Raw genomic sequence first — 27,852 nt, 5'->3', positions numbered from 1 at the left:
CACAATCACGGAAGATATGGTGCAACTTTGGCATTGTAGATATGGACACTTGAGCTTTAAGGGCTTAAAGACTCTTCAGCAGAAGAAGATGGTGAATGGTTTACCACAACTTAAGTCTCCCTCAAGGCTGTGTAAGGCTTGTTTGGTAGGGAAGCAACAAAGGTTCTCATTTCCAAGGAAAAGCACCTGGAGAGCTTCACAAATTCTTCAATTAGTGCATGCTGATATTTGTGGACCAATCAAGCCCATCTCAAATGGCAAGAAGAGGAATTTGATTACTTTCATTGATGACTTTAGTAGAAAAACATGGGTTTATTTTTTAATGGAGAAATCAGAAGCCTTTGCTATTTTTATGAGTTTTAAGATACATGTTGAGAAGGAGACAAACTCGTTTGTTAGAATGTTACGTACTGATCGAGGAGGAGAGTTTACATCACAAGAGTTCATCAATTTTTGTGATGTAAATGGCATACAAAGACAATTGACAGCTGCCTACACACCACAACAGAATGGTGTTGCAGAACGGAAGAATAGAACTATTATGAATATGGTTCGTAGTATGATTTCCGAAAAGAAACTTCCAAAAACTTTCTAGCCTAAAGCAGTAAATTGGACAGTGCATGTCTTGAATCGAAGTCCAACAGTGGCAGTAAAACACAAGACTCCAGAAGAAGCTTGGAGCGGAGTTAAGCCTTCAGTTGAGCATTTTAGAGTTTTTGGATGTATCTCCCATGTTCATGTGCCTGACAGTAAAAGAACTAAGCTGGATGATAAGAGCTTGAGTTGTGTTTTGTTGGGAGTTAGTGAAGAGTCCAAGGCTTACAGGCTTTATGATCCAGTTTCACAAAGAATCATAACAAGTAGGGATGTTGTATTTGAAGAAGACAAGAATTGGGATTGGAATAAGAAATATGAAGAATCCATTGTGAGTGAATTGGAATGGGGTGATCTTGAGGAGGAAGCAACTATGTTTGATGACAATGAAGAGGGAAATGAAGTTGATCCTAATGAAGAGGGGAGCAAATCTGAATCTGATCCTGAAGCTAATGTAGAAGCAGCTGAAGGTAATTTTTCCTCTGATTCCTTGACCGAAGAAAGCTCTCCTAGTTCAAATGAAGGGAGGAATAGGAGACCACCAATCTGGATGAGAGACTATGAAACAGGGGAAGGCATTTCTGAAGAAGATAATGAAGCTCATTTGGCTCATTTGGCCATGTTTGCAACTATTGATCCTATTTACTTTGAAGATGCTGTGAAGAGTGAGAAATGGAGGAAAGCTATGGATTTAGAAATGGAAGCAATAAAAAACAATGGTACGTGGGAATTGACGGAGTTACCTAAGGAAGCAAAGAAGGTTGGAGTGAAATGGATTTATAAGACCAAGTTTAATGAAAATGGAGAAGTGGACAAATACAAGGCTAGGCTTGTAGCAAAGGGGTATACTCAGCAGCATGGGGTAGACTATACTGAAGTATTTGCACCTGTGGCACGCATGGAGACAATTCGATTGGTGGCAGCACCTACAGCTCAAAAAGGATGGACTATCTACCAGTTAGATGTGAAGTCTGCATTTTTACATGGTGAGTTGAATGAAGTGGTTTTTGTGGAGCAGCCTTGTGGTTATGTGCAAAAGGGAAATGAACAGAAGGTTTACAGGTTAAAGAAGGCACTTTATGGGCTTAAACAAGCACCACGTGCTTGGTACAGCCGTATAGAGGCCTATTTCATGAGAGAAGGCTTTGAGAAGTGTGACTATGAGCATACTCTATTCATCAAGACAAGCAAAGAAGGCAAAGTATTAATTGTAAGTCTTTATGTTGATGATCTCATTTTTACTGGAAATGATGAATTGATGTTTACAGAGTTTAAAAATTCCATGAAGCATGAGTTTGACATGACAAATCTTGGTAAGATGAGGTATTTCCTTGGTCTTGAAGTCTTGCAAAGATCTGATGGTGTTTTTATCAGTCAAAAGAAGTATGCTTTGGAGGTGCTGAAACGGTTTGGAATGGATAAAAGTAATTTTGTTCATAATCCCATTGTTCCTGGCTTTAAGCTCATGAAGGATGAAGGAGGAGTTAAGGTGGACAAGACTTACTATAAACAGATTGTGGGTAGTCTCATGTATCTAACAGCTACTCGACCTGACATGATGTTTGTGGTGAGTCTTATTAGTAGATATATGGAGAATCCTACTGAGCTTCATTTACAGGCAGCAAAAAGGGTGCTAAGATATTTGAAAGGAACAACTGAGTTTGGAATTTTCTATAAGAAGGGAGGAGATGATGAACTTGCTGCATACACTGATAGTGATTATGCTGGAGATTTGGAGGACAGAAAGAGTACTTCAGGCTATGTGTTTTTATTGAGTTCAGGAGCAGTATCATGGTCATCAAGAAAACAACCAGTAGTGAGTCTATCTACCACAGAGGCAGAGTTTATTGCTGCTGCTTCGTGTGCATGCCAAGCAGTATGGTTGAAAAGGGTGTTAGGAAAGCTGAGTCAAAATCAAGGCAAGTCAACCACTATTCATTGTGATAATAGTTCTGCAATCAAACTCTCAAAGAATCCAGTAATGCATGGTCGTAGTAAGCACATAGATGTGCGTTTCCATTTTCTTCGAGAGCTCACAAAGGCTGGTACAGTGGAGCTGGTGCATTGTGGTACACAAGAACAGTTGGCTGATGTGATGACTAAACCACTCAAGCTGGATGTTTTCTTGAACCTGCGAGGGCTATTGGGAGTTTGTTCTGAGATGGATATAAACTGAATGCTTGTAGCATTCAGTTTAAAGGAGGAATTGTTATGTTTTGTTATGCTAGACGTTAGGTTGCTTTAGTGGGCTGTTGGTGGGCTGTTGCCAATCTGTCAATAAATCCCTATTGTTAAGGGTTAGTTGTTCATTTGAATTAGTCTTACCACGTTATTAGGAGCTCTGAAACGTGGGCTGTTATTTTTCTTGTTTTTCAAGTGTTGCTCTGTAAGGCTATAAGATAGCCAGGTTTACTTTTCAATAAACACAGAGATTTCTCCCAAAATTTCCTTATTTGTTTCATAAGTTTTTCTGATTCCTAACACCGCCCCCCTCCCCCCCTCCCTCCCTTTGTCCCTCATGCTCCTACTAGCAATAGAAGCATAGTGGGGCTGAGCTCACTTGCCACTCTTCTTAGTATAAATAAACCCTCCCCTCGCCCCCCATCTTTCTACATGCACAAAATTACTATAAACTCTCTTGAAATTTCTCTATATCTCTCCTCCCTCTTTTCTCCTCTTTCCAACTTTATTCTTAAATAAAAGCCTTTTAAATGGGCTATAATATAAATTATCACTAAAATGCTCAAAATCTCATCTTTTATCCAATTTCATATCACTATCTAGCAAAGCCCAAAACCAGTCCTATGAGCCCAGAACTCGTGCACTATCCCAAAGCCCAAGACTATTACAGCTTGGAAAAATATTCAAAGCCCAAGACCAATATTGCTTGGCAATATATTCAAAGCCCAAGACGATTACTGCTTATCAATACATCAAAAGCCCAAAACGATTATTGCTTATCAATATATCAAAAGCCCAAGACGATCACTGCTTGATAATATATTCATAGTCCAAACCGATTACTATTTGGCAAACATTTTATTTAAAGCCCAAGACTAGTATTGCTTGGAAAATTTTTACAAATTTACAAAGCCCAGGACAATTATTGTTTGGCGAACATTTTATTTGAAGCCCAAAACTGATGATACATGGCGACTATTATTATTTATCTCATACTATATGATATGTACACAATTTTTAAGGAGGGAGAAAATAAATATTTAGAGAATAAATAAATAGAAATTTGGTTGGTTCTAATGAACCACTTGATATGTAAGAAGAAAAAAAGAAAACAAAGGGTAAGTTTGGATTTGACCAACGAAATTCTGACCTCTAGTAATCAATTTGGATCCAACTTGATTAAACTTCTTTAATATGTTTAATTGAAAATAACTCAATCTATTTAAATACAACAATGTAACATTAAAAAATTAAAATAATTGAGCACTTCTCCTAAACTTATGGCCAAAATAGCCATGTTCCTAAAATTAGGACACCACCAACACTAACAGTACAATCTAAATAAAATTCAAATACCACTAATCCCTATCTTAACTGATACCTAAACATGGTAATTCCCTACAAACATAAAATAAATAATCATTAATCTTTTTCCTAACAAATTAATATACGTAACATTATATGTTACAATCCAAGTATCCCACATGATTTAAGTGCAAACTTAACCATGTGTATATAAACTATGACAATTATTATTTATCTCATTGATATTCAAAAAACCGTGACAGTAATTTGTGGAAGCCCATATATTATAAACCCATGAGTAGGCCTGTTCAGGATCCAACTAAAGCCAATGAAAACAATCAATGCCGAACTGATCCAACCACTTCAAAGACCTACTGTAGGTGTCTGATGCGGTAGTTGGTGGCGATCTGGGCAAACCGAAGACTACTGGTGTGGCAAGTGGTGGCTATTTTGCACTGCAACAAGAAACTTCACTGCACCAATATATATATACACACTATAATTTAACAAATATTAGTGTATATAGTTTTATGTTTCAGCAAAGAGAAGAAAACTCAGACAATGCATGAAAGCAAAAGACGCTAGGTAGAAGAAGAAAAAGAAAACAGCGCTATGTGGTGGGTTAAGAAAAATGCTAGGGTTTTTTTTTTTAAATATATATATATATATATATAATTAATGTAGTACTAAAACGACATCATTTTAATACTTGATATAAATTTAATATCAGTTCCAAAATGACGCCACTATCAGATTTAAAAATAAAATGATGTCATTTTAGTTGGCTTAATTTTAAACCCTAGGTTTATTTACGTTACCCACCTCTCTCTTCTCTCCCTCTTCAGTCTCCCTCTCCCAGTTACCTCTTCTCTCTATCTCTCTCCTCAACCTCTACTGCTTGCTACCACCACAATCTATAGCTTGATGCCATGTTTCTTGGAGTTTCACCATCCTCACTCTCCTTTTTGTCACAACATTCTTAGGAGTTTCTAGTAATGGTTCTAACTTTGGATGTTCCTATTAGGTTTGTTTATGTATTTTATTTTCAATGGTTTTGTTTGATCTTTTATGGGTTTGTTTTATTTTATTTTTATTTGGGTTTTTTGTGATTTTAAATGGGGTAAGTTTGAGAGAAAAATTGTGAATTTGTTTGTGCTTAATTATTTGTTTTCTTTTGTTCTTTTTTTTTTTTTGGAATATTTGGTTTTTTAAATGATCATGATGTGATTTGAGGTTGTTAAGTGCATTGTGTTTGGTTCTTGAGAGAATGGAAAATTAGCCGAACCAACTGCATTGAACCGGTATCTTGCACCACACCTTGTATAGACCGGTTATCATTCCTCCACAAGTGAGGTGCAGTTAGGTATGAGGGAAAACTGCCCCTGTACGTGCGGTGCAGAAAAGCCCCTCCAAAATTGGCCGCACCGCACCATGTACAGGTATAGCCCTACCCATGACAATATTGTTTATCTTATAGGGCCCAAAGAGCTAGATCAAGGGTGCAAGCCCAAGTAACAGAATAATCAAAGACAAGGCCCACCTGAAATGCTCTAGCCCACGTATCAAAACCCAGCGGAAATAATCAGTAAATGAGGCCCACGTGCGTAACTAAAAGCAGTTGGGCAGATTTCACTTCATTCTAACCGAGTTCAGAATTGAACACTTGTCAAGCAATAGTTGAATCTACATCCCTACCCCCATATAGAAATTGGAGATTGATTACTAGTTAATATATATACTCTCTAACTTTTAAGTCCAAGCATATACTCACTTTTTTTTCTTCTTTTTTTTCCTTTCTTTTTTACTTTTTTAACCTAGGAGGGAACTTTCAGTAAGGTTTTATAAGCTTATAAAACCTTACTGAAAGTTGTTACATAAACTATTAATGTGACTTTTTTTTATCTCACATAAATTCATATTTTACAATAAAACTATAATAAGTGCCTCATGTGAAATGATAATTCTCATGCCCCGAGTAAAAAACATGGAGTATGAGGACGTGATTGTTATTTCGCATCCAATTCAACTTAGTGCATCAGGATAATACATACAATCGTATGATGCTTTCATTTTGTATATAAAAATATTCAATAAGATTATTAATATAAAAAGTTCAATTAAAGAAATAATATCCAAAATTTTCAGTCTCAAAATTTATAGTTAGAGAATATAATATCAATTTTCAAAGGTAACACATTTAAGTTTTAAAAAAATTAAATCAAATAAAGCATCACCGACAAGAAATATTTAAAATATTAAATTGCACCAGAGTTCATACTCCCAATAGTATAAGCAATTACTAATATATCAAACCCTTCTAGAGTTCATGATTTCAAAGCATAACATAAGCCTCAAATATTCCAATAACCAAATAGCTAGTGATCAAAATATAAATGTGCACCAAAAAACATGATATATCAAAACCTTCTAGAGTTCTTGATTTCAAAGCATAACATAAGCCTCAAATATTCCAATAACCAAATAGCTAGTGATCAAAATATAAATGTGTACCAAATACCATGAGCATAGATGCATCGTGCTCACAACAAACAAACATATCCCACACATGCCTCAATAACAAATGATAGTGCAAGAGGTTTATTTATTCTATAATTAAGATAATATCACAATATTCTTCTTAAAAAAGAAAAAGATAATATTACAATATTTACAACTGGATCTTGAAGCATAATCAACTGGCGAAGAAAACTCCTAATCTTATTTCATTATGCTTCCAGTTAATCTCTTCTTTTTTTCTTTTTTGCATGAAAGGGATGTTTATTTATGTATATAAACAAAAGGCAGAGAACGTCAAACAAGTTTACAAACAAAACCCAAATGACGAAATAAACAACATAAACAAACGCAAGACTGAACTTCATCTATACTACACACAAGACACTAAGCTATGAAACAAGACACTAACACACTACACACACGACCCTAACACCAAAGCTGGACATCATCTGCAGATTAAGGAAAATTACAAAACAGGGCTGTAGACAAGCCCTTTGGGCAAACATTTTTTTTTTTTTTTGCAACTGATCTGCACAAAAATCGGCCTCTCGCCATGTAACAATCTGCAATCCAACAGAAGGGAGGTGAGCACAAGGGGGAAGTCACTATATACAGTATATAGAAAATGCTCAGGAAATAAGTTTTGAAAGAATATTGAAACCATATGTGATTTGGATATGAAATCATTATTAACATCAAAGGTATATCAAATAATTACTATGTCATAAACGAATATTAGATTACACACATCTTGTTCAATCTCCATGTCCTTAATCATTCCATTTTTTTATATAAAAATATAAATTTATTAGATTATTAACGTAATTTTGTCTTAGTTAAACTTTTGACTAAAACTTAATTATTAAAAATTTCAAAGAAGTTTTTTTCTTTTTTTCTTTTTTGGTTGAATCAAAGAAGTTTTAATTTGGTTATTATAAGTCATATAATAATTAAAATTAATTAATATATATATATATATATTTTGTTTCTATCATATGCTTTCGGAACATAACTTACAATAGTTTCTTTTTATCTTTTATTTGTATTTATAAATATATATATTTTAATTTTTAATTTTTAATTTATTATTTTATATAAAAAAAATCTTAACTTTATTATATAAATACCTTTTATAATTTAAACCTCTACGTCGTCTACGAGATATGGGGTTTTCATTTAAACCTTACCGATACTCATATCTTTCTGCATATCAATTATTGTCTTCACCCTCTCCAGAATCTTCATCATCTCTAGCTTCATCATAATATGGGCTATCATTTTCCACTTGCCCAGCAACATCATCATCTCCAGCTTCACCATAATATGGGGTTTCATTATCACCTTGGCCAGCAACGTCATCATCTCCAGTTTCACCACCATAATAGGGGCTATCGTTTTCACCTTGGCCACCAACGTCATCATCTTCAAGTTCACCATAATATTGATCATCGTTTCCACCTTGCACAGCAGCATCATCATTTTCAGGTTCACCATAAAATGTGTCATCGGTTCCATCTTGCCCCGCAGCGTCATTATCTCCGGATTCACCATAATATGGGCCATCGTATTCACCTTGCCTAGCAGCATCATCATCTTCAGGTTCACTATCATATGGGCCATGACTTCCACCATACTCAGCAACGCCATCATCACCAGGTTCGCCATAATATGGGCTATAATTGCCACCTTTCTCAACAACATCATCATCTTCAAGTTCACCACAATATGGGTCATTGGTTCCACTTTGGCCAGCAGAGTCATCATCTCCGGGTTCACCATAATATAGGTTGTCCCTTCCACCTGCACCATCATCATCTACAGGTTGATCATCATATGAGTCATCAGTTCCACCTTGCAACACAACATCATTATCTTCAGGTTTACTATCGTATGTGTTACCGTTTCCTCCTTTCCAAGCAGTGTCATCATCTCCAGGTTCACCATAATGTGTGTTATCAAATCCACCTTGCTTAGCAGCAGCATCATCACTAAGTTCACCATGATATGGGTTTTCGGTTCCAGCTTGGAAAGCATTCATCGATTGACATCCCTTTCCAAAATCTCGAGTTTTGCCAGCATATATGTTTTCACTTTGACCTTGCCGAGCTTTCACCCCTTGCTTGCCAATTTCATCATCTCGAGTTCTATCAGAATCTGGATGTGAGGCTTCATCATCAAATTGCTCAGATTTGATTTTTTGTAAATCAAAATCGTCATCTTTCCAATCTACATCATCGCATTGCTTTAGTATATTCATGTCAAACTTAGGGTGCACATCAGAAGGGAATTCCAAAGCTCCTTTGAAAAGTTCTTGCAAATTGGGGTGCATTTCTCTTGTTTCATCATTATAATGTGTCTCGACATACTTGCTTAGTACAATCCAAATTTTGGTGCTTTTTTCACCTTCTGGCTCAATTTCATTGTTTCCAAGTAATTTTCTTTCCCAATAATCCATGCTTCTAGAACACAAATCAGAACCCATTTTCACTAGAGCTGATGGAATGCCCTTAGTGAAACGTACTACAACATTTACAAGTTTCATGTAATCCGGGATAGGCTTGTTTCTTTTAAAAGCATGCCAACTAAAGAGTTGAATGGCTTCAATTCGATCCATTGTACTCATCTTATAGGTTAATTGAACATCCTGAGTATCCAATAAATGTTTATCTGTCGTCGTTATAATTATCCTACTTCCAGGACCAAACCAATCAAGTTTTTCTGCCAATTTGTCTAAAGGGTTTGGATCTGTATCCTCCACACCATCAATCACAATAAGTACCTTTATATGGCAAAGCCTTTCCTTAATCACAGTGCTTCCTCTATCCATATTGCCCAATTCCAAATCCTCTCCTAAGATCTCATGAAGTAGCAATTTTTGTAGTTTGACAATTTGATACTGGTTTTTAGACCTATCTCTAACATCCATTAGAAAGCAACAACGATCAAATTGACTAGCATGCCAGTTATATATAGCTTTCGCGATTGTTGTCTTTCCGATTCCTTTACATCCATAAATCCCAACCTTGCGAACCTCCTCTGAATGATCAATATCCAAAAGGCGGTTGATGTTTTGCAAGTGAGAATCTATCCCAACCGGATGTTTAGCAATACTTACATTTGTACTGTTCAATTTTTTTCCAGAAATATCCTTAACAATTTTTTGGATAAACTCAGGTTCATCATCCCTGTCAACAATAGAACAATGAAAAACGTATAGTAAGTTAGACTTAGTGACAAAAATACATATCACAATGAACTTGTTTTGAGAGAAATATCAAAATGAACTTGTTTCACAAGTTTCTTAAAAAAAAAAAAAAAAAACTTGTTTTACAAAAACATATTTTAATTTCTTATATATAAAAAAAATATTTAAGTCAACTAAGTTAGTATTTATATTCGTCAAACCATTATTTTGTTTCATCCAGTAAATTTATAAATCACTAAATTGGGAAATAGCTTTTAAGTTATATTACTCGAGATTAATATTCTTTAAATATTTTAGATCAAGATCTTTTGTCAAACAAACCATAGGTTATACAGTGAGAGCATATAGATAGCTTTAAATATAATGAAAATATGAAATTCAATCAATTTTAAGTAATTTAGAGAATAAACGGTACTTCACACACCTTAACATATACAAGTCATTAGAAGAAAGACATTACCATAATAAAAACAAATGGAAAACCTTATATTTCATTCATAACAAATGCAATAATGATCTCTTACTCATAATCACAAAATCTACCGTTGTCATTCTTCAAACGATAAAAGCATAAAGTCCGAATCTTTAATTCTCTTAATTCAATTTAAAAAAAAAAAAGTTTTTCTTTTCGGAAAACAAAGAATGCGTCAATTAAATAGATTTACTTACCGATTTTTAGGAATATATATATATATATATATATATAGAGAGAGAGAGAGAGAGAGAGAGAGAGAGAGAGAGAGAGAGAGAGAATGATATGTCTACAACATTTTTATAACAACCCTAAGTGGCAGGTTGTTACTGGTTGTTATTGTTAGAGCAAAAAAGTAATTTTAGTGCTATTTTCAAATTTGAATCAATAACAACTAATCACCTGTGATTTGTTGTGAAAATGTTGTAAACGTAGCATCTCTCATATATATATATATTGATAATTTCTATCTTAATGAGCTATGTATAATATAAATGTAATAAGAGTAATAAGAAGAGAAAATGGCACATTACTCATTTAAATAAATTCATATATTGTTCCTCAAAAAAAAAAAACAAAAGATCATATATTCATAGGAATATATTCCTTGAATACATTTTTGTTTCATGGGCTATGCATATTTTTAGAGTAATAACAGGGGGGAAAAAAAATAATGCAGTACTAATTTACATGAATATAATACAATTAAAAAAAATAATAATTAGGGGGCATTATCTAAATTTTTTAATATAAATTCATTATTTTTTATAACAAATATTGGGGTGGGAGAGGATTTTAAAAACTCATAATGGACCCTGACCTAGAATTTGACTCCATGAGGGACAAAATTAAATAAACAAAGATGAAATTGAGAGAGAGAGAGAGAGTGTATATATATATATATATATATAACTTGAGAGTATTATAAAATATAAAAATCCATTCATGTTTGTAGGAACATGTTCCCTAATTCTGTGGTTTAGAATACTAAGCAACACATGTGGTACAATTAATTTATATTATGGGTTGATATTGATCCACAATGGGAAATTTGGACAAGAACATGTAAATTATCAAAATCACTTCATTAATTCAAGTATGATGTGTTACATGGATCTCTCTTGAGTGTTTTTCTTATTGTTTTCTCTCTTCCTATATTTTGTGTGTTGTTCCTCTTCTCTTCTTTCTCTTTTATATGAGTCATCCCTTTCTTCTTCGTATTTTGTCTTTATTCACATAGATAACTTCTAGTCTTATTGAGCTCTTCTTTCTAGGTTTTTCATCTTGAACGGAGACTTTTGAAGTCTTCCTTACTGTTCAGGGGTTAACCTAGATAAATTCTAGTCTTATTGGACTCTTCTTTCTTGGTTTTTCATCATGAGTGGAGACTTCAGGGGCTTTTTTATTGTTAAGACTTGCCCTTCTACATTAAATGCAGTGGTGCCAGGCAGGTGACCTTCATTAATGTGGAGACAGTTGTGGAATCATCAAGAAACATCAAAAAGCTATATACCCCAAAAAAAGTACCTTCTGTGGGATTTACCTCAGTAGTATGGATACGGTTCGGACAAGGTCTCGACACTGGGCCTGTAAGGTCACTGAGCTTGATCAACAATCTGAGGCCCACATACATTGCTAGTATAGGCCAATCAGTGTTGGATTTGTTTCCACTGTTTGGCCCTATGTTGAAATGAACCTAGTATTTATCTCGTTACATTAAGGTCCAATATTTTTCCCACTACAATAGCCCCCCATGATCTCATGCCCATTAACTTCATGGGATGAGATCATGGTCTTATCTTGGGGGTTACCTCGAGATCTTTGTCTGACATTGATGGGAATGCAGCTGTTTGTGCATTAAATGGTGTTAGAACGTATGTGAATCATGTTAGAAACATATGTCATTTAGAGTTGGCTATTCCTATTGTTAGGACATATGTGTTTCACATGTTAGAAACATATGTCATTATTTTATGTAATTGACTAATCCTTTGAAAAAACGCACTTTACTTGTAATTGGGTAGATTTAGGATGTGTTTAATGCTTCAAAAAACAAGATTTCAAGTTCAAGTGTTAAAGTCATGCAAGTCTGTCCAAGAACCAAGTCAGAAAGTGTTGTTCATTAAAACTTGATAGTTAGCATCTATCGAGGCTTCAAGAGAGCTGTTTCAGCCCGAAATAGATTTTTCAGTTTTATTTTTTATTTATCCATGAATGTCTGTTTGGGCTTTCTTTTTTCACAACTCTAAACATATATAAGGATTATTTTAAGAGCCATAAAAGGTTATAGAAGTTGCACAAGAGCACAATTGCATAAGTATGAAGAAAAGTGAGACCAAAAACCTAGTTTGCCCTAATTATTCGTTCACTTCAAGAAGCTGCTGTGTTTTGTACACTTTAGAGTTTTGTGACCAAGCAACTTCATGATCTTCATCGTCTAGATGAACTGAAGAACTTTGCAGTCAACATTCTTTTCTAGTTGGTGATCAAGTCGCGTACTAGGATTTGCGCAATTGGTTAGTCATGTACTGGGAGCCATGCATTGAAAATGAGAGATTGTCACTATAGAACAAGTCCAATTGGGTATTGGAGTAAGAGTTCAACTGTAGGTTAGTATAAGGTACTGTGATTCCTTTACTTGTAATCGCTTGTTTTGATAACAGTGGATTCTCGGAAGTGGTGACCTTAAAATCACCCAGTGGGGTTTTTGCAGTGTAGGTTTTCCCCATTCGTAAACAAATCATCATGTCAATTTATTTTCCATTACATACTTTAGTTAATTGGTGATTTGTTTGTGCTACAATGCGCTTTGCATGTTAATTTGATTAATTAATAAATTTGGCTAATTAATTAATTAATTAATTCATCACCAGGGGTCAATATGTTTTTTGGCCTATCAAGTGGTATTAGAGTAGGCACACTCTGATTAGGGTTAATCTTTGTTATGTGATCCATTGACCCCTGTCGTCATGACTGCAATCGGCTTGAAGAGATCTTTGTTTTCAAATATATCTTGTTTTTCTAACTCTTCTTGTTTTTCTAACTCTACTTGTTTGAGTGTATCAGAAAATTCAAGTCTAAAAGTTATTTGAATTCTATTATGATGACTATTGGAAAAGATCTCAGTTTGGCAAAGAGGAAACTAGACTGTCTCAAAATGAAAATGTGCAAAAGAGTTCATCTGAGAAGAGTGAAAGTTAAAGATTTAGTTCATAAAAGGCAAATGAGACAAAATACCATTCCCATTGATCTGTCATCTAAGCACGAAGTGTGCTTTATGATGAAGTCTGCATTTAAAGTTATGGACACGTGTTTGTGGTACATTGACAGTGGCTGCTCAAGACACATGACTGAAGAACGATCTCTCTTCAAGGTTTTTGAGTCTAAGAAAGGTGGTAATGTCATTTTTGGTGATGGGAGAAAATCACAGATTAAAGGAAAGAGAATCATCTCTCTACAAGGATTACCAGACATTGCAAATGTTCTATACGTAGAGGGTTTGAAAGTGAACCTGTTGATATGTGATCAAGACTTTATGGTATTATTCTCAAAGGGAAAATGCCTTGTCATGGATGAGTCTGGAAAGAAACTCATAAGTGGTGTCTGCACTTTAAACAATTGTTATGGCTTGGTTCCAGATGTTGATATTGTGTGCAATAGTATTTGTTTACCAAATGAAGATCTATGGCACCAAAGGATGGGACATGCTAGTTACAAACATCTTTTAATTATATCTAAGCATGAGTTAGTTTTTGGGACACCTAAGCTTAGTAGATTGAGAAATGTGGTGTGTGGACCATGTCAACTTTGGAAACAAACTAAGACTAAACATCTGAGCACTCAGACATCTGCTACATCCAGACCATTGGAGCTACTACATCTGGATCTTATGGGTCCAACCAAAATCGAGTCTATTGGTAGAAAAAGATACATCATGGTTGTGGTAGACGGCTTCACTAGTGGGTCATTCTCTTATGATCCAAGTCTGATGCTCCTAAGCACATTGAAGCTTTGTGCACAAGATTGCAGAATGAAAAAGGCTTGAAGATTGATTGAATTTGAAGTCATCATGGTAAAGAATTCGAGAACTCATATATGGAATCCTTTTGTACAAGATCAGGCATATCTCAAGAATTCTCTGCTCCTATTACTCCTCAGCAAAATGGTGTAGTAGAAAGGAAGAACGAGGTTATTCAAGAGATGGCTAGAGCAATGTTGCACAACAAGGATGTGGCTAGAAACTTGTGGGGAGAAGCCATTAATACTGCTTATCATACGGTTAATAGGATGTACTTTAGACCCGGTACCAAGAAGACTCCATATGAGTTATGGAAGGGAAGGAAGCCTAATGTTAAGTATTTCAAAATCTTTGAAAGTACTTGTGTCATTCTCAATGATAGAGAGAATGTAGAAAAATTTGGCTCCCGAAGTGATGAAGGAATATTTCTAGGATACTCCTCTACAAGCAAGGCTTATCGGGTATACAACAAAAGAACCATGAAGGTAATGGAGACAGTAAATGTTGTTATTGATGAATCTTCAGATGCTGGTTCTGAAAAATTTGGTGAAGAACTTCGCAAAGAGATTCTTCCTCTCGAACCTAGAGAAGGTCAAGAAATTATTAAACAAGAGCTCGTATCATCTAGTACTCCAGATAATCCAAGTGTTGTAGAAGACTCAGCAGATTTTTCTACCTCACTTGATGCTGAAACCCATGAAGAGATAGGACCTTCCTCTAGGGTCAAATTAAATCATCCTCCTGAAGTTATTGTGGGAAACATGAATGAACTTACACTAAGAAAGGGTACAGTTGATAAATGTGTTGCTAACTTTGTGTCCTATTCTTATTATTTGTCATAGGTTGAACCCCGAAGGGTGAGCACATCATTGGCACAAATTGGATATTCCGCAATAAAACTGATGAAGAGGGTAATGTGATCCGCAATAAGACTCGTCTTGTAGCTCAAGGATACTCACAAATGGAAGGAGTAGACTATGATGACACATTTGCCCCGGTAGCCCGTATGGAGTCCATCAGAATTCTTCTAGCCCTAACATGTCACTTGAGGTTCAAGCTCTATCAAATGGATGTGAAGACTACATTCTTGAATGGGATGCTTAAAGAAGATGTTTATGTGGCTCAATCAAAAGGATTCATTGATCCACAGTTCCCGGATCATGTGTTGTACCTCAAAAAGGCACTTTATGGGTTAAAGCAAGCCCCCAGAGCTTAGTATGATCGTCTCACACAATATTTGGTGTCACATGGGTTTACAAGAGGAAAAGCAGATCAAACTCTCTTCATAAAAAGGGAAGACAGTGAGTTGATAGTTGCTCAAGTCTACGTTGATGATATCATCTTCAGATCAACTAAGGATGAACTTGCCCATAACTTCTCAAAAGTCATGCAAGCCGAGTTCGAGATGAGCATGATTGGAGAGCTGACTCACTTCCTTGTATAGCAAATTCGTCAACAAGATTTAGGTATATTCCTATCTCAATCTAAATATGCTAAGAATCTTATGAAAAAGTTTGGTTTAGAATCTGCTAGTTCTGTTAGAACTCTTATTAGCCCAAATGTTAAACTCACTTTTGACTTGTTAGGAAAAAGTGTTGATCCATCTCTTTATAGAAGTATAATTGGTAGTCTTCTTTACCTTACTGCTAGTAGACCTGACATTAGTTACAGTGTGGGAGTGTGTGTTGGATATCAAGCTAATCTCAAAGAGTCTCATATGATTGCTTTTAAAAGAATCATAAAATATGTCAAAACCACTATCGACTTTGGTGTGTGGTACATCAAGGACACAAATGCTGTCTTGGCTAGGTACTTTGACGCTGATTGGGTTGGGAATGCTGATGATAGAAAGAGTACATCAGGGAGTTGTTTCTATGTGGGTAATAATCTTGTCTCTTGGATGAGCAAAAAGCAAAATTACATCTCTTTATCCACTGCAGAAGCTAAGTACATTGTTGCTGGTAACTGTTACACCCAACTTCTATGGATACAAAAACTCCTCTATAATTATGGTATTTGTCAAGAACATCTTAACATCTACTGTGACAATACCAGTGCCATCAACATCTCTAAGAATCTGGTTCAATGTTCTCGAACTAAACATATAGAGATTCAACATCACTTCATTAGGGAGCTTGTCGAAGATGGTATTCTTACTCTTGAGTTTATTCACACTAATGATCAGAAGGCTGATTTGTTTACCAAACCTTTTGACAGCAAACGGTTTGAATTCCTTCGCCAAAACATTGGTGTCATGTCCACGGATTGATCTCTTCTTCTCCTCCTTCTTCTCCATGCATTTGCATCTAGTTTTATGCATTGTTTTGGTTAATTTGTTTTTGTTTTTTTCTTTTCAGTTTTGTTTATTTTGTTTTTCATATAAAAATTAAAAAAAAAAAATGAAAAATACAAAAAAGTGTGTGTTTGTGTAAATTGAAAATACACCAATCCATGTATATTTGTTTAGGCTTCTTTTCTCACAAACCTAAACATATATAAGGATTATTTTAAGGACCATCATAGCTGATGCAACTCAGTGCAAAAGTTTTTCACAAGCATCTTCCTCTTGAAGAAGCTGCTGCGTTTATACGCCACAGGGTTTTGTAACTAAGGAGTTTCATGATCTTCATCGTGTTGATGAATTAAAGAACTTTGCAGCCAATATACTTATCAAGTTAGTTGTTAGTCATGTACTTAGATTCGTGCATTAATTGGTTATTCACGTACTGTGAATCATGCATTGAAAGAAGAGATTGTCGCTACAGAACAAATCCAATTGGATATTAGGGTAAGGGTTCAACTTTAGTTTAGTATAAGGTACTGCGACCTTAAAATCACCCGGTAGGATTTTTGTCTTAGAGGTTTTCCCCATTCGTAAACAAATCACCGTGTCAAATTTAATTTCTGTTGCATTTAGTTATTTGATGATTTATTTATGCTACCACATGCATTGCATGCTAATTGAATTAATTAATTAACTTAACTAATTGATTGATTAATTTATTACAAGGGGTCAATACATTCTTGGCTTATCAAATGGGATGTAAAATGTCCTTTCAATTTTTGAATTGCCACGCCACTTGTCAGCATCTATGTGGTGGATGTCGAAAGATGGAGTGTGTAATGGAGGGAAACCCAAGAGTTGGAGCAAAATTTTTCCCGCCTTTCTACTATTTAAGACCCCTTTTACCCATTTTTTGTCACTTTCACTCCGCTTCCTTCCTTTCTTTCTCTGAAGAAAATTTTCCTCTTTACGCTCTAGTCAGGCTTTGATAATCTGTTTTCTTGTAAGTCCCTTAGTTCTTATTCTTTTTATTTCCCTTTTTTTATTTGGCTTTCGTTTCCTTTCTTCGTCTTCTTAGTCAATACTATGAGTAAGCTTGCCCAATTAGTTAGTTCCTCTGAAGGTATTGCTTCTTTCAAAGTTTGGTATAATAGACCTGAAGATGAAGAAATTAGGCCATGTGAGGAAGGTGATATTGCTCAAAATGGAGGCTTTGGGAGGGTAGTTATCCCATTGATTGCTTTTATAAAGGGAGGGTTCAGATACTAATGAATGATCTTTTAGTAAACTTTCTTAGATATTTAAAACTATCCTGACCAGTGTGTACCTAACGTTTTTCGAGTAGTCAATGTTGTAGATACACTGAACAAACAATTAGGCTTGAATCTTACTCTCCATGACATCAATTATGTTATAACTTACAAAATAGTCGTAAATCTGAGGCCCTTAGATCGTGCTGGAATCTCAAGGCCCGCCACTGGCTAGTTAAGATGATCTCTTGCCTACCTAACTCTAACAAACTCACGGATGGGGGTACCTCGTTATCTCGAGGAATTGGCAATCTGATCATTTCTCTTACCCTATTAACATCAGTAACTAGGTCTGTAGGATTTTCATTCACTCACCATCATTTTTTTCTTTTTCTTTTTTGTTTTTATCTATCTATTACTATTATTATTAAATTTGCAAATATGTTTCCTTCTTTGCAAACCTGCATTCCCACAAGAGAAACATCAATCTTGTTGATGTTAACCAACTCAACAGGTTGCTTTGGTTCGAGATCTACATTCATACGGACGGCCAACTCTAAGCTACTCATTTGATTCTCGAATACAGGCCCATGTACCCTTGTTTTCAAAAATGATAACACATAATCAGTAATGGTGATTATCGGCTACCCCATATCGGCGTCCATCTGAAGAACTTTTATTCGTCACTAGTGGAGCTTGAAGAGATGGAATAATGTTCATGGCGTAGTGATTGCCCTCCTCCCTTCACAAACGTGGATCTCTAAGTGTCCATGGCTATACCAATCTCGGTTACAGTTATTCTAGAAGCCCCTTCAAGATTTACTCTCATCGTTTCTGAGGTGATTCTCCATGAAAATCTGGGTTTGGAGATGTCTTATCAAATGGTGATTTCGGACATTGTTTACCTCCATGGAGCACTGAGAACCAAAGCTTTAAGGGCTTCCTCTATGGCTACTCCTAAGACTACTCCTGAAGCTAAAAGGCCACATGGGGGTTCCCAAGTGATGTCCCATCAAAGAATGGCAAAACTCTTCATACTAAGGTCCTGATGGCCATGACAATGGTACCAGTTCAGCCTTCTACTTATCATTTGCAAATAATGAGTGTTGAAGATTCCCCGAATGGTGGAGGGTCATCCAAGCCTGATCCTCCCCCCTACACATGTGATTTTGTCAGGGAGGGAGCTCCTCTTCCATCTACCAAAGGTGTTAGGCCCTGGGCAGACAGGCATGTCGGAAAGGAGGCTGATTGAATAGGAAATGCCCTTTTTCTTCCTACAGATATGGAGAACTAGAAGACAATGGAAGGGTAGGGGATGCTCTTAGCCTTAAAGAGGAATGTGGTAATGGTTGGTATTAATTAGGCTAATTTCATTTTATCTTATTTTTCAATTGTTGTCCTTTTTGCTAATGTTTCTCATACCACTATTATTACTATCTTTTTTACACTTCTAACAATGATTTTTATTTGCAAACTTATCAAGGCATGGGGGAGGCTAGGGATGCAGTTAAGAAGTCATTGGAGGCCTAAAAGGCCTTGGAAGGGAAAAATGTTGAGCTAGAGGGGAGGATCATTACTCATGGTGATGAACTTCAGAAGGCCTATTGGATGATTAAGAGTTCACCAAGGAGTATCTTCGGCCTTTGGTCCAAAAATCTTTCTTTCAAGCATTTGTGGAAGAATGGACCAGTGCTCTGGACAAACAAGAGGTAGCTACTGATTTAGTGCTTTAGAATGAGGAGGAGATACCCATTCCGAACAATTATCTTCCCGATGTGCTAGCTATCACCAAAGGTGAGAGAGGGGGTTCAAGATGAGGATCCAAAAGTTCAAGGTAGGGGCGCCAAGGAGGTGGGGTCAACCTACTGCATGATATTTCTTTTAATTTTATAAATTTGTAAAATTTTTTTAAGGGTTTATAACGTATAATTTTTGTTAGGGTTTTATGTTTGTTATCTTGTATCCATTCAAAACTATCTTTACTTTAGTGAATGCAGTATCTTTTTCGTGGTTAAATAATTTTTATGAGGATCAATTTTTGCAAGTGTTATCTTATGTTTTATTACCGTTTAATGCAAGTATGAATGCTGATGATTTATGGCCTTAATGGGCTTAAGCGTCCATCTGTTTGGCCTTCCCTCTTCTCCTAATAACCCCAGGATAGAATTGAGTAGAAAGTTCTGTTTAGGATACACCCAAGGTAAAGACATGGTCTTGTATCCTAGGGTTTTATAATCCGAGCCATTGAACTTTACTAGTAAAAGTACTTCCTTAAGTTATATACATTCCACAGTCGAAGGACTGGGTTTTCATCTAAGTATTCTAGTCTATAAGCTCCCTTTCTAGCAACTAATGTGACCCTATATAGACCTTCCCAAGTTGGACCCAACTTTCCCCAGCTCGAATATCTGGTGTTCCCCATAACTTTCCTAAGTACCAAGTCTCCAGGGACAAACTTTCGAGCCTTCACATTCTTGTTGTAACCACGGCTGATTATTTGTTGGTATTCAACTAACTTGATCATTGCAACCTCTCTATTTCTTCTACCATGTCCAGCTTCTTGGATAGTGTTAAGTCATTGCTCTTCTGTTCAAAATCATTTGTCATAGAGATTGTCATTCTGACCTCTGTAGGTATTACAACTTCCAATCCATAAGTCATAGAAAAGGGGGTTTTTCTGGTGGATCTCCTTGGAGTTATTTTAAAAGCCCATAGCACACTCGGAACTTCCTAGGTCCACCTCTCTTTAGATTCATCCAATCTCTTCTTCAGACCATTAACGATTGTTTTGTTGGTAACTTCAGCCTGTCCATTGCCCTGTGAGTAGGTTGGGGTTAAGTATTGGTTGGTGATTCCCAATCAGTGCAATATCTACGAAACATTTTGTTGTCAAATTGCAGTCCATTGTTTGATATTAGGGTTTGAGGGACTCTCAATCTAGTCACTATATTCTTCCACATAGAGCATTTTACATCAAAGTCTCTGATATTGGCCAGCAGCTCAGCTCAACTCATTTAGTGAAGTAATCAGTAGCTACTAACAACCGTCTCCGATTTCTTGTGGCCCTAGGGAAAGGTCTCACTATATTCAGCCCCTATTTGGTAAAAGGCCACGGACTTGTCAATGGATTCAAAAACCCACCTAGCTGGTGTATGTTAGGAGCATATCTTTAGCACTAATCACATTTCTTGGTGTATTCTTGGGAGCTCCTTTGAATGTTTGGCCACCAGTATCCTTTGGTAATTGCTCAGTGAGCTATGGTATGCCCTTCAGTATGACTACTACAAATTCCATCATGTAGTTCCTGAAGTAATTCTATTACTTCTGGATGAACACATAGCAGGCACAAACCGATATATGAGCGTTTGTAAAGCTTCCCTTCCCTTAATAACCAATATTTTGGAGCTTTGCGCCTGATTTTTTCTACTTCAAAACTATCTTTAGGGAGCATTCCTTCTTTAATATATGCCATGATAGAATCCATCCAATTAGGGCCAGGATGGGCCAGGATGGATACCCATTACCCGAGCACCATTTAAGTGGTCCATGCTAGGTTTAGTTAAGGACTTCACAATGATTACCCAAAGTGATAAACTTTTGACCAAGAAGACCAAAGTTGCTAGAGAATCTACATGATTGTTGTTTCCTTGAGGTATCAAAATAACAAAAACTTGCTCGAACTGTTTTTGTAATGCCTTCACTTCGGTCCAATATTTTACAATCCTTTCATCCTAAGTTTCAAACTCTCTGTTAACCTAATTGGTAACTAATTAAGAGTCACATAATATTTTTATCTTGGTAGCCCTCACTTGTTATTATTAGATGTTGAGAACTCCAATCTTATCAATCGTTTAAGAGAAATTCCCTCGGGGGAGATGAGGACCACTCGAGAGTTGGATGCTCTGTTAATGTAAATTTCCTACAATGGATTTGAATCCGAGATCACATCACACACTTGGTTCAAGTCGAGATTCTTTCCCATGCTCTCCAGGGTAAATTTGGCCATAAAATCCTTTAATTGACGTGTGGGGCTAATACTTGATATCATAGGCTCACAAAGCAGTTCCCCATTAAACGATCCTACCAGAAAACTCATCTCTTCTTAAAAGTGCTTGTAGTGGGTATTCAGTTTGGACAATGATTGTGTGGGCCTGAAAATAATGTGGCAACCATCTGGTTGCATGCACCAGAACCATGGTGATCTTTTCCAAGGGAAGGTATCTACCTTCAGCTTCAAGTAATATTTTGCTTACGTTATACACTAGTTTTGAAACCCTTCTTCTATTCTAATAAGGACTGCGCTAACAACGTGGTCTAATAATGATAGATACTTGTACAAGTTTTCTTCATTCTCAGGCCGTGAGAGTAATGGAGCCTTTGTCAGGTATTTTTTAGTCCTTGGAATTCCCCCTCACATTTAGGTGTCCATATATAGTCTCTCCATTTCTTTAGGAGCTAGAAGAATGGCTTACAATGTTCAGCTAATCTAGAGATGAATCGGTTCAAGGCCGTGACCATTCCCGTAAGGCGTTGTACCTCTTTACTCTTTAGCATTCCTCGAAGGTTGTAGACATTATATCCCCGTGAATTGGTTGGGGTTTACTTCTATCCCTCGATGAGTGATGATATAGCTGAGGAACTTTCTTGAACCAATGCCAAATGCACACTTCGAGGCATTTAACCTCAAACGATATTTTCTTAAAACTTTGAACACTTCGTATAAATCCTCTAAATGTTTCTAAGCTTCCTTGCTTTTAATTACCATATCATCTATATTTTTATGATAAAAATTGTGTTTAATTTTAAATGTATCTATATGTATACATGTGTTATATGCTATTATTTTTTAATAATTTAAATAATAATTTATATTTTTATAATAAAATTATATTTAATTTTAAATGCATCTATGTGTTTGCATGAGTTACAAGCTAGTTTAGTAATAATAATGGAAGGCAAAAATTACAATAGACGTCTGACGTTGAATAATAATGAAAAGGGTGAGTGTTTTTTTTTTTTTTAATTATTGATGAGAATGAGGAGTTAGAGTGAGGATTAATATAATATAATTAGACCAAACTCATAAATTTAAGTTTTTGAGTTAAGTGGTATCTTATATTTTATATAACCACTCAATTAGAGGCTCCCCAAGATATTCTCTCTCCAACAAAATAAAATAGGTAAAAATAAAAATTATATCATTTAAGTTTGACCAATTGTTGTGGGTTCCAGTTATCTCAACTTGTAAAGTCTCTTCTTGTCGAATGACTAGCTTGCCCAAACTCAGGCTTCTATGGGCCACCAACCCGATGAATTTATGTTAGCAAAAACCTAACTAAATTGTCATTGCTACCATACATGTCATGGTCACCGTGATTACAACCAGTGAGGCCACCACCATGATGGAGCTTGAAATCAATCTCAAGAAGGGCTTTAATTGTGATGCCCCAATTTGATTGATTGTGTGATGTGTATGGGTGTGTGATAGGTCTCACATCGAGTATTTATTAGATAGATCTGGGCTTTATTAACAACTACAAGGAGCCTTAATTATGACTAGTCATTTTGAAGTATAACGTAGATGTGGCTAGTACTTTTTTTTGAGTCGTTACATATGGTATCAGAGCTGGCACAATAACCCCATGTGGGCTCGGAAATAATAGTCCACAAAATGGGCCCTAATGAGGACGTTAAGGATTTAAGTGGGAGAGATTGTGATATCCGAATTTGATTGATTATGTGATGTGTGTGGGTGTGCGATGAGTCCTACATCGGCCATTTACTGGGTAGATTTGGGTTTTATTAACAATTACAAAGAGTTTAAATTTTGATTAGTCCTTTTGAGGTATAGCGTAGATGTGGCTAGCATTTTTTCTTGGGTTGTTACATTAATTCTCTTAAAGTAAACTCTCTATGTTCTTTTTCTTTCTTAGCTTATGCTCTGTTTGTTTCCTTGGAATTATTTTGCTTCTCTTTTCTTTTTTATGCAGCATTGCAAGTTCTACCTATTTTGTTGGTTAAATTTTGTAATTTGATCATAGGCTTATACAGGAGGTTTACCTATTCACGGTGAAGCTTCTGCAAAAATGAGCTTGGAATGGATTCGCCTTGCTTAACCAACTTGTTTGATGTCCAAAGATCCAAAAGTAGCTTCCATTTTTTTCCCCATATTCTCTTTTTTTATTTCTCTATTTATCAACTGATCCGTTTCTCTTGGGTTTTATTATTTCCTAATTCCTATTTGAGTTATCTTGACTTTTTAATTTTGGGTAGATGTAATTCTCTTCAACATTGCAAAAATGATATACGGAGTATTTTGAGTTTTTTAAATTTGTTGGGTAAATCTGCTGTGTGATCAAATTGCTGGGTGTTCCATAATCTTGCCTAAAATTACTATTGTTGATGTTTATGATTTTTTTTGATAAAAATTAATAAATTTTTCATATTAAAAGTGTTAATTTTTAATGGTTAAGGGTAGTTTATGACAAAAAGACTAACATTGACAACTAATGCAAAGTTAATAGACTAAAATGATAAAAATGAAACTTAAGTGACTAAAATAATAACCACCAGTGGGTGTGGTACAACTGGTAGGTGACTACTGAGACTTCACAATATCCCAGGTTCGAGTTCTCACGAGGACTGTAATTATAATTTTTGGAAGTCCCAAAAACCAATAGAGTCTGGGGTGTGTGTGAGTTCGGAGTTTCCGAGCTCCAGTTCGAGTTGGTGGTACCCATGAGCTTACCCAATTGTACCATGGGACGTGGGACAATGACTGTCACACGCGAGTCCCCCTTTTTTTTTTCCCTCCAAAAGAAAAAAAAAAGTGACTAAAATAATAATCAATCAAATTTAAAAGGTGTTATTTGCATTTTGCCAATAAAAGAAGATACTATAAGACTCCAGAAATATTGAAAACCTAAATAATAATTATATCAATTTTTTTTATAATCTAATTATAACAAATTTTAGTTGGTAATGACATCCATTCTTCTCCATATTAAAATATATTTTTTGGGATAATTTCCATATTAATAGTTAAATAAATAAACATTGATCATTAATTTTATTTCTTGGATATTCTAGTATGGGAAAAAAGTATTTATAAATTATAAAATAAACCTCTATTAGCGCTTTTGATGCTAACCAGTTCTAAAATACAAAGCATCTTTATAACGTTGTCTTTTGTCACTTTTCGCTTCCAAAGCAGTTTTCTCCTTTCGATTATCAAACAAGAATAACAGATCCAAGATACTTCAGAAATGTATTACTAGTTATTTTTTAGTTTTGAAATTGTTCTTTTTTTTTCCCTCCATAGGTAGATAGTATGAGAAGGAAAGATAGATTTTCAAGCTCAAACATATGGCACGGCAAAAAAAAAAAAAAAAAAAATGTTATTACCATTTGATTACCATTTTAATATTTAATAGAATATCAACAAATGATCGATACAAGATAGAGAAAAACCAAAGCCAAAATAAAATGTTTTGAGAACACATGGATTAACTTCACACGCAAAAATTTTAAGAGGCCGAGTCATATGTAGATAATTTTTCAGAAACTAAACATATATTTTAACAGGGGATCTACCTTCCCCCACCTTCCCAAATTTTTTTTTTTTTTAATTTTTCATAATGTGTATATATATATATATATATATATTAATAACTTTTCCTTGAAATATTAGACCTAAAAATAAAATTTGATCACCAGAAATTAGAGTTATCTCATCCCAAAAATATATATTTATTTTTTTAATTATTCAATAAGTGGTTGTATGTGGAGGAATTTAAATTTTGGATATTTTCATTAAAAACATCAAGAAGTGCCAACCAATTAGCTTAGAAAGCTTTTAGCGAAAACTTTTAGCTCTCCTAAAAAGAATTGAACAACCAATCTCCAAAAAATAATTGCTCAAATGGCCCTCTATAAAATTTATATTAATAATAAATAAATAAAAACAGTTTAATAAAAGCAAACTGTCCACTACCAATAACATTTCTCATTTTTAACTTTTGCCTCTCTTGTATGACGATGAGTTCTAGTTGTTGACTTGAGTTCAAGTAAGGACTTTTAAATAAAGCAATTTTCTCTTGCACCTTTAACTTTGAATTTCATTTGTGGCTTTGAGGACATTATTAGATTTAATGGAATCTTTTATTTGACTATAACTTATAAATATAAGTTTGATTTATAAACATGTAATATATGGAACTGTAGAAATATTTTTTTATTTAGAATTATGTGTCTTGTTGCTGTTTGTTATTATTAAATTTAATAGTCTATTTATTTATTTTCATTAAGACTCAAAAATATTAATGAAAACACTAGAGGATATTTAATGTTATGAAATGATAGTACTTAAAAGAATAAAAGATTTAAAAAAAATAAAAATAAAAAAGAACAATAGAAAGATCAAAGTAACTTAGAGGTGAACAGAAAATCTGATGACCTAGGGGCACAAAGTAAATGTTTTCCTTTACAATATTTTCCCCTACAAGAGTTTTTAAAGGGTTACAACAAATTTGTTTCTAGAATAGAATCAAATCTACTGGGTTTTATAAATATCAATTTTGGAGAATACACTCAAAATTTCTTGTATTTCTAAGAGAAAATCAAGGGAGAGTTTATTGAAAATGAGAGTTACAATCACTTATTTATCACGGGTAAAGTGCTATAATCGTAAAAAAAAGTAATTTGAAACTTTTTTCTAACATTCACAAACGTTTATATTTTAAATGGTACAACTTTTGGCCACAAAATTGCAGAAAATGCAATTTTATATAATCTCAGGTGATGTTTGGTCAACATTTAGTCAACCGAACTTATGTATAGGGACTTATAGAGAGCGTCACCTCTCTCTCTCAGTTGATCCGACTCGCAATTAACACTTGGGTCGACCCAGTTCTAAGTTTAACTTCGTCATTTACCTTATTTTCACTTGTTTACTTTGATTTCCTTAATACTACCTTTACTTAAGAGGTATTAACATTTTTCACGAAAAAAATAGGAATTAAAGATTATTTTTCCACTACCAAAGTGGAATCAAACTTGTATTATGACCTATATTCTGTATTTTTCCTAAATTATGTGCTTTAAAATATATCATAAAAATGAATAATAAAGGGTTAACAGTGGTTACCTGTTTCCTAAATGCCATCCAGACAAATTGGCCGCTTCAGTTAGAGCATTCCTCCATTTTTGAACAATTTCAAGGTTAGATTGGAATCTTTTCTCATGTTTGTCAAACTCTGCTTCAAGGTTCCCCTTCTGGTTTCGAAGGTCCGATGGATCAACATCATAAAAAATGGGATGCATAAGATGACTCTTTGATTTCACACATTGAAGAATCTCAACAAGTTCGTTCAGGCACCATGTAGATGATGCATAGTTTCTAGAGAATATGACAAGTGAGAATCTGGACTCTCCAATTGCTGTGAGAAGAGCTGGAGAAATTTCTTCCCCCTTCCTAAGCTTCTCACTATCTTTGAAGACGCTAATACCAGAACGAAGCAAATAGTTATATAAATGACCTGTGAAGTTATTACGGATATCCTCACCCCTAAAACTCAAGAAAACATCATACTTCCATTTATGATGGTTAGTTGAGGAAGCCATAGTCATGATAGATTCACTCATTTATGATGAGCAAGAAGCACAAATTGCATTGTCCTTGTCAAGGATGGAACCATGCTTTGGCTAAAATTTGAAAAAAAATATTATATATATATATACATATATACACACACAAATTTAGCATTTTTGTTCAATAAATTTACACTTAGGCTCCCTTAAAAATAGCAAGCTCCAAAAAATAAGCCCAATAACAAAATCACCAATAGCAAAGTTAAGAAATAATTAAACCCAATCTACCAATTTTACCAAAATAGAAAAAGCCCAACCCTTTAAATTTTTGAAACAAAACTAGGCTATAAATTTAAAATTTTGATCCTTCCATCAAATTCCCAAAGGAGGAAAAAAAAAAAAAAAAAAAAAAGAAGACCTATACTAAGAGAGAGAGAG

General features: G+C 34.9%; 1 protein-coding gene across 1 annotated transcript; it reads right to left on the bottom strand.

Annotated features, from left to right (window-relative positions):
- Nucleotides 1–6,777: 6,777 nt before the first annotated feature.
- LOC126725735 (disease resistance protein Roq1-like) lies at nucleotides 6,778–27,501 on the bottom strand. Its single transcript, XM_050430604.1, has 3 exons — nucleotides 26,972–27,501; nucleotides 7,785–9,782; nucleotides 6,778–7,160 (listed from the first exon to the last, which is right to left on the bottom strand). Exons 1-2 carry the CDS (start codon nucleotides 27,466–27,468, stop codon nucleotides 7,808–7,810), a joined length of 2,472 nt encoding a protein of 823 aa, XP_050286561.1. The 5' UTR covers nucleotides 27,469–27,501; the 3' UTR covers nucleotides 6,778–7,160; nucleotides 7,785–7,807.
- Nucleotides 27,502–27,852: the final 351 nt, after the last annotated feature.

This window comes from Quercus robur, chromosome 5 (assembly GCF_932294415.1).
Source record: "Quercus robur chromosome 5, dhQueRobu3.1, whole genome shotgun sequence".
Lineage (NCBI taxonomy): Eukaryota > Viridiplantae > Streptophyta > Magnoliopsida > Fagales > Fagaceae > Quercus > Quercus robur.
This window is presented reverse-complemented; position numbering and strand designations above follow the sequence as displayed.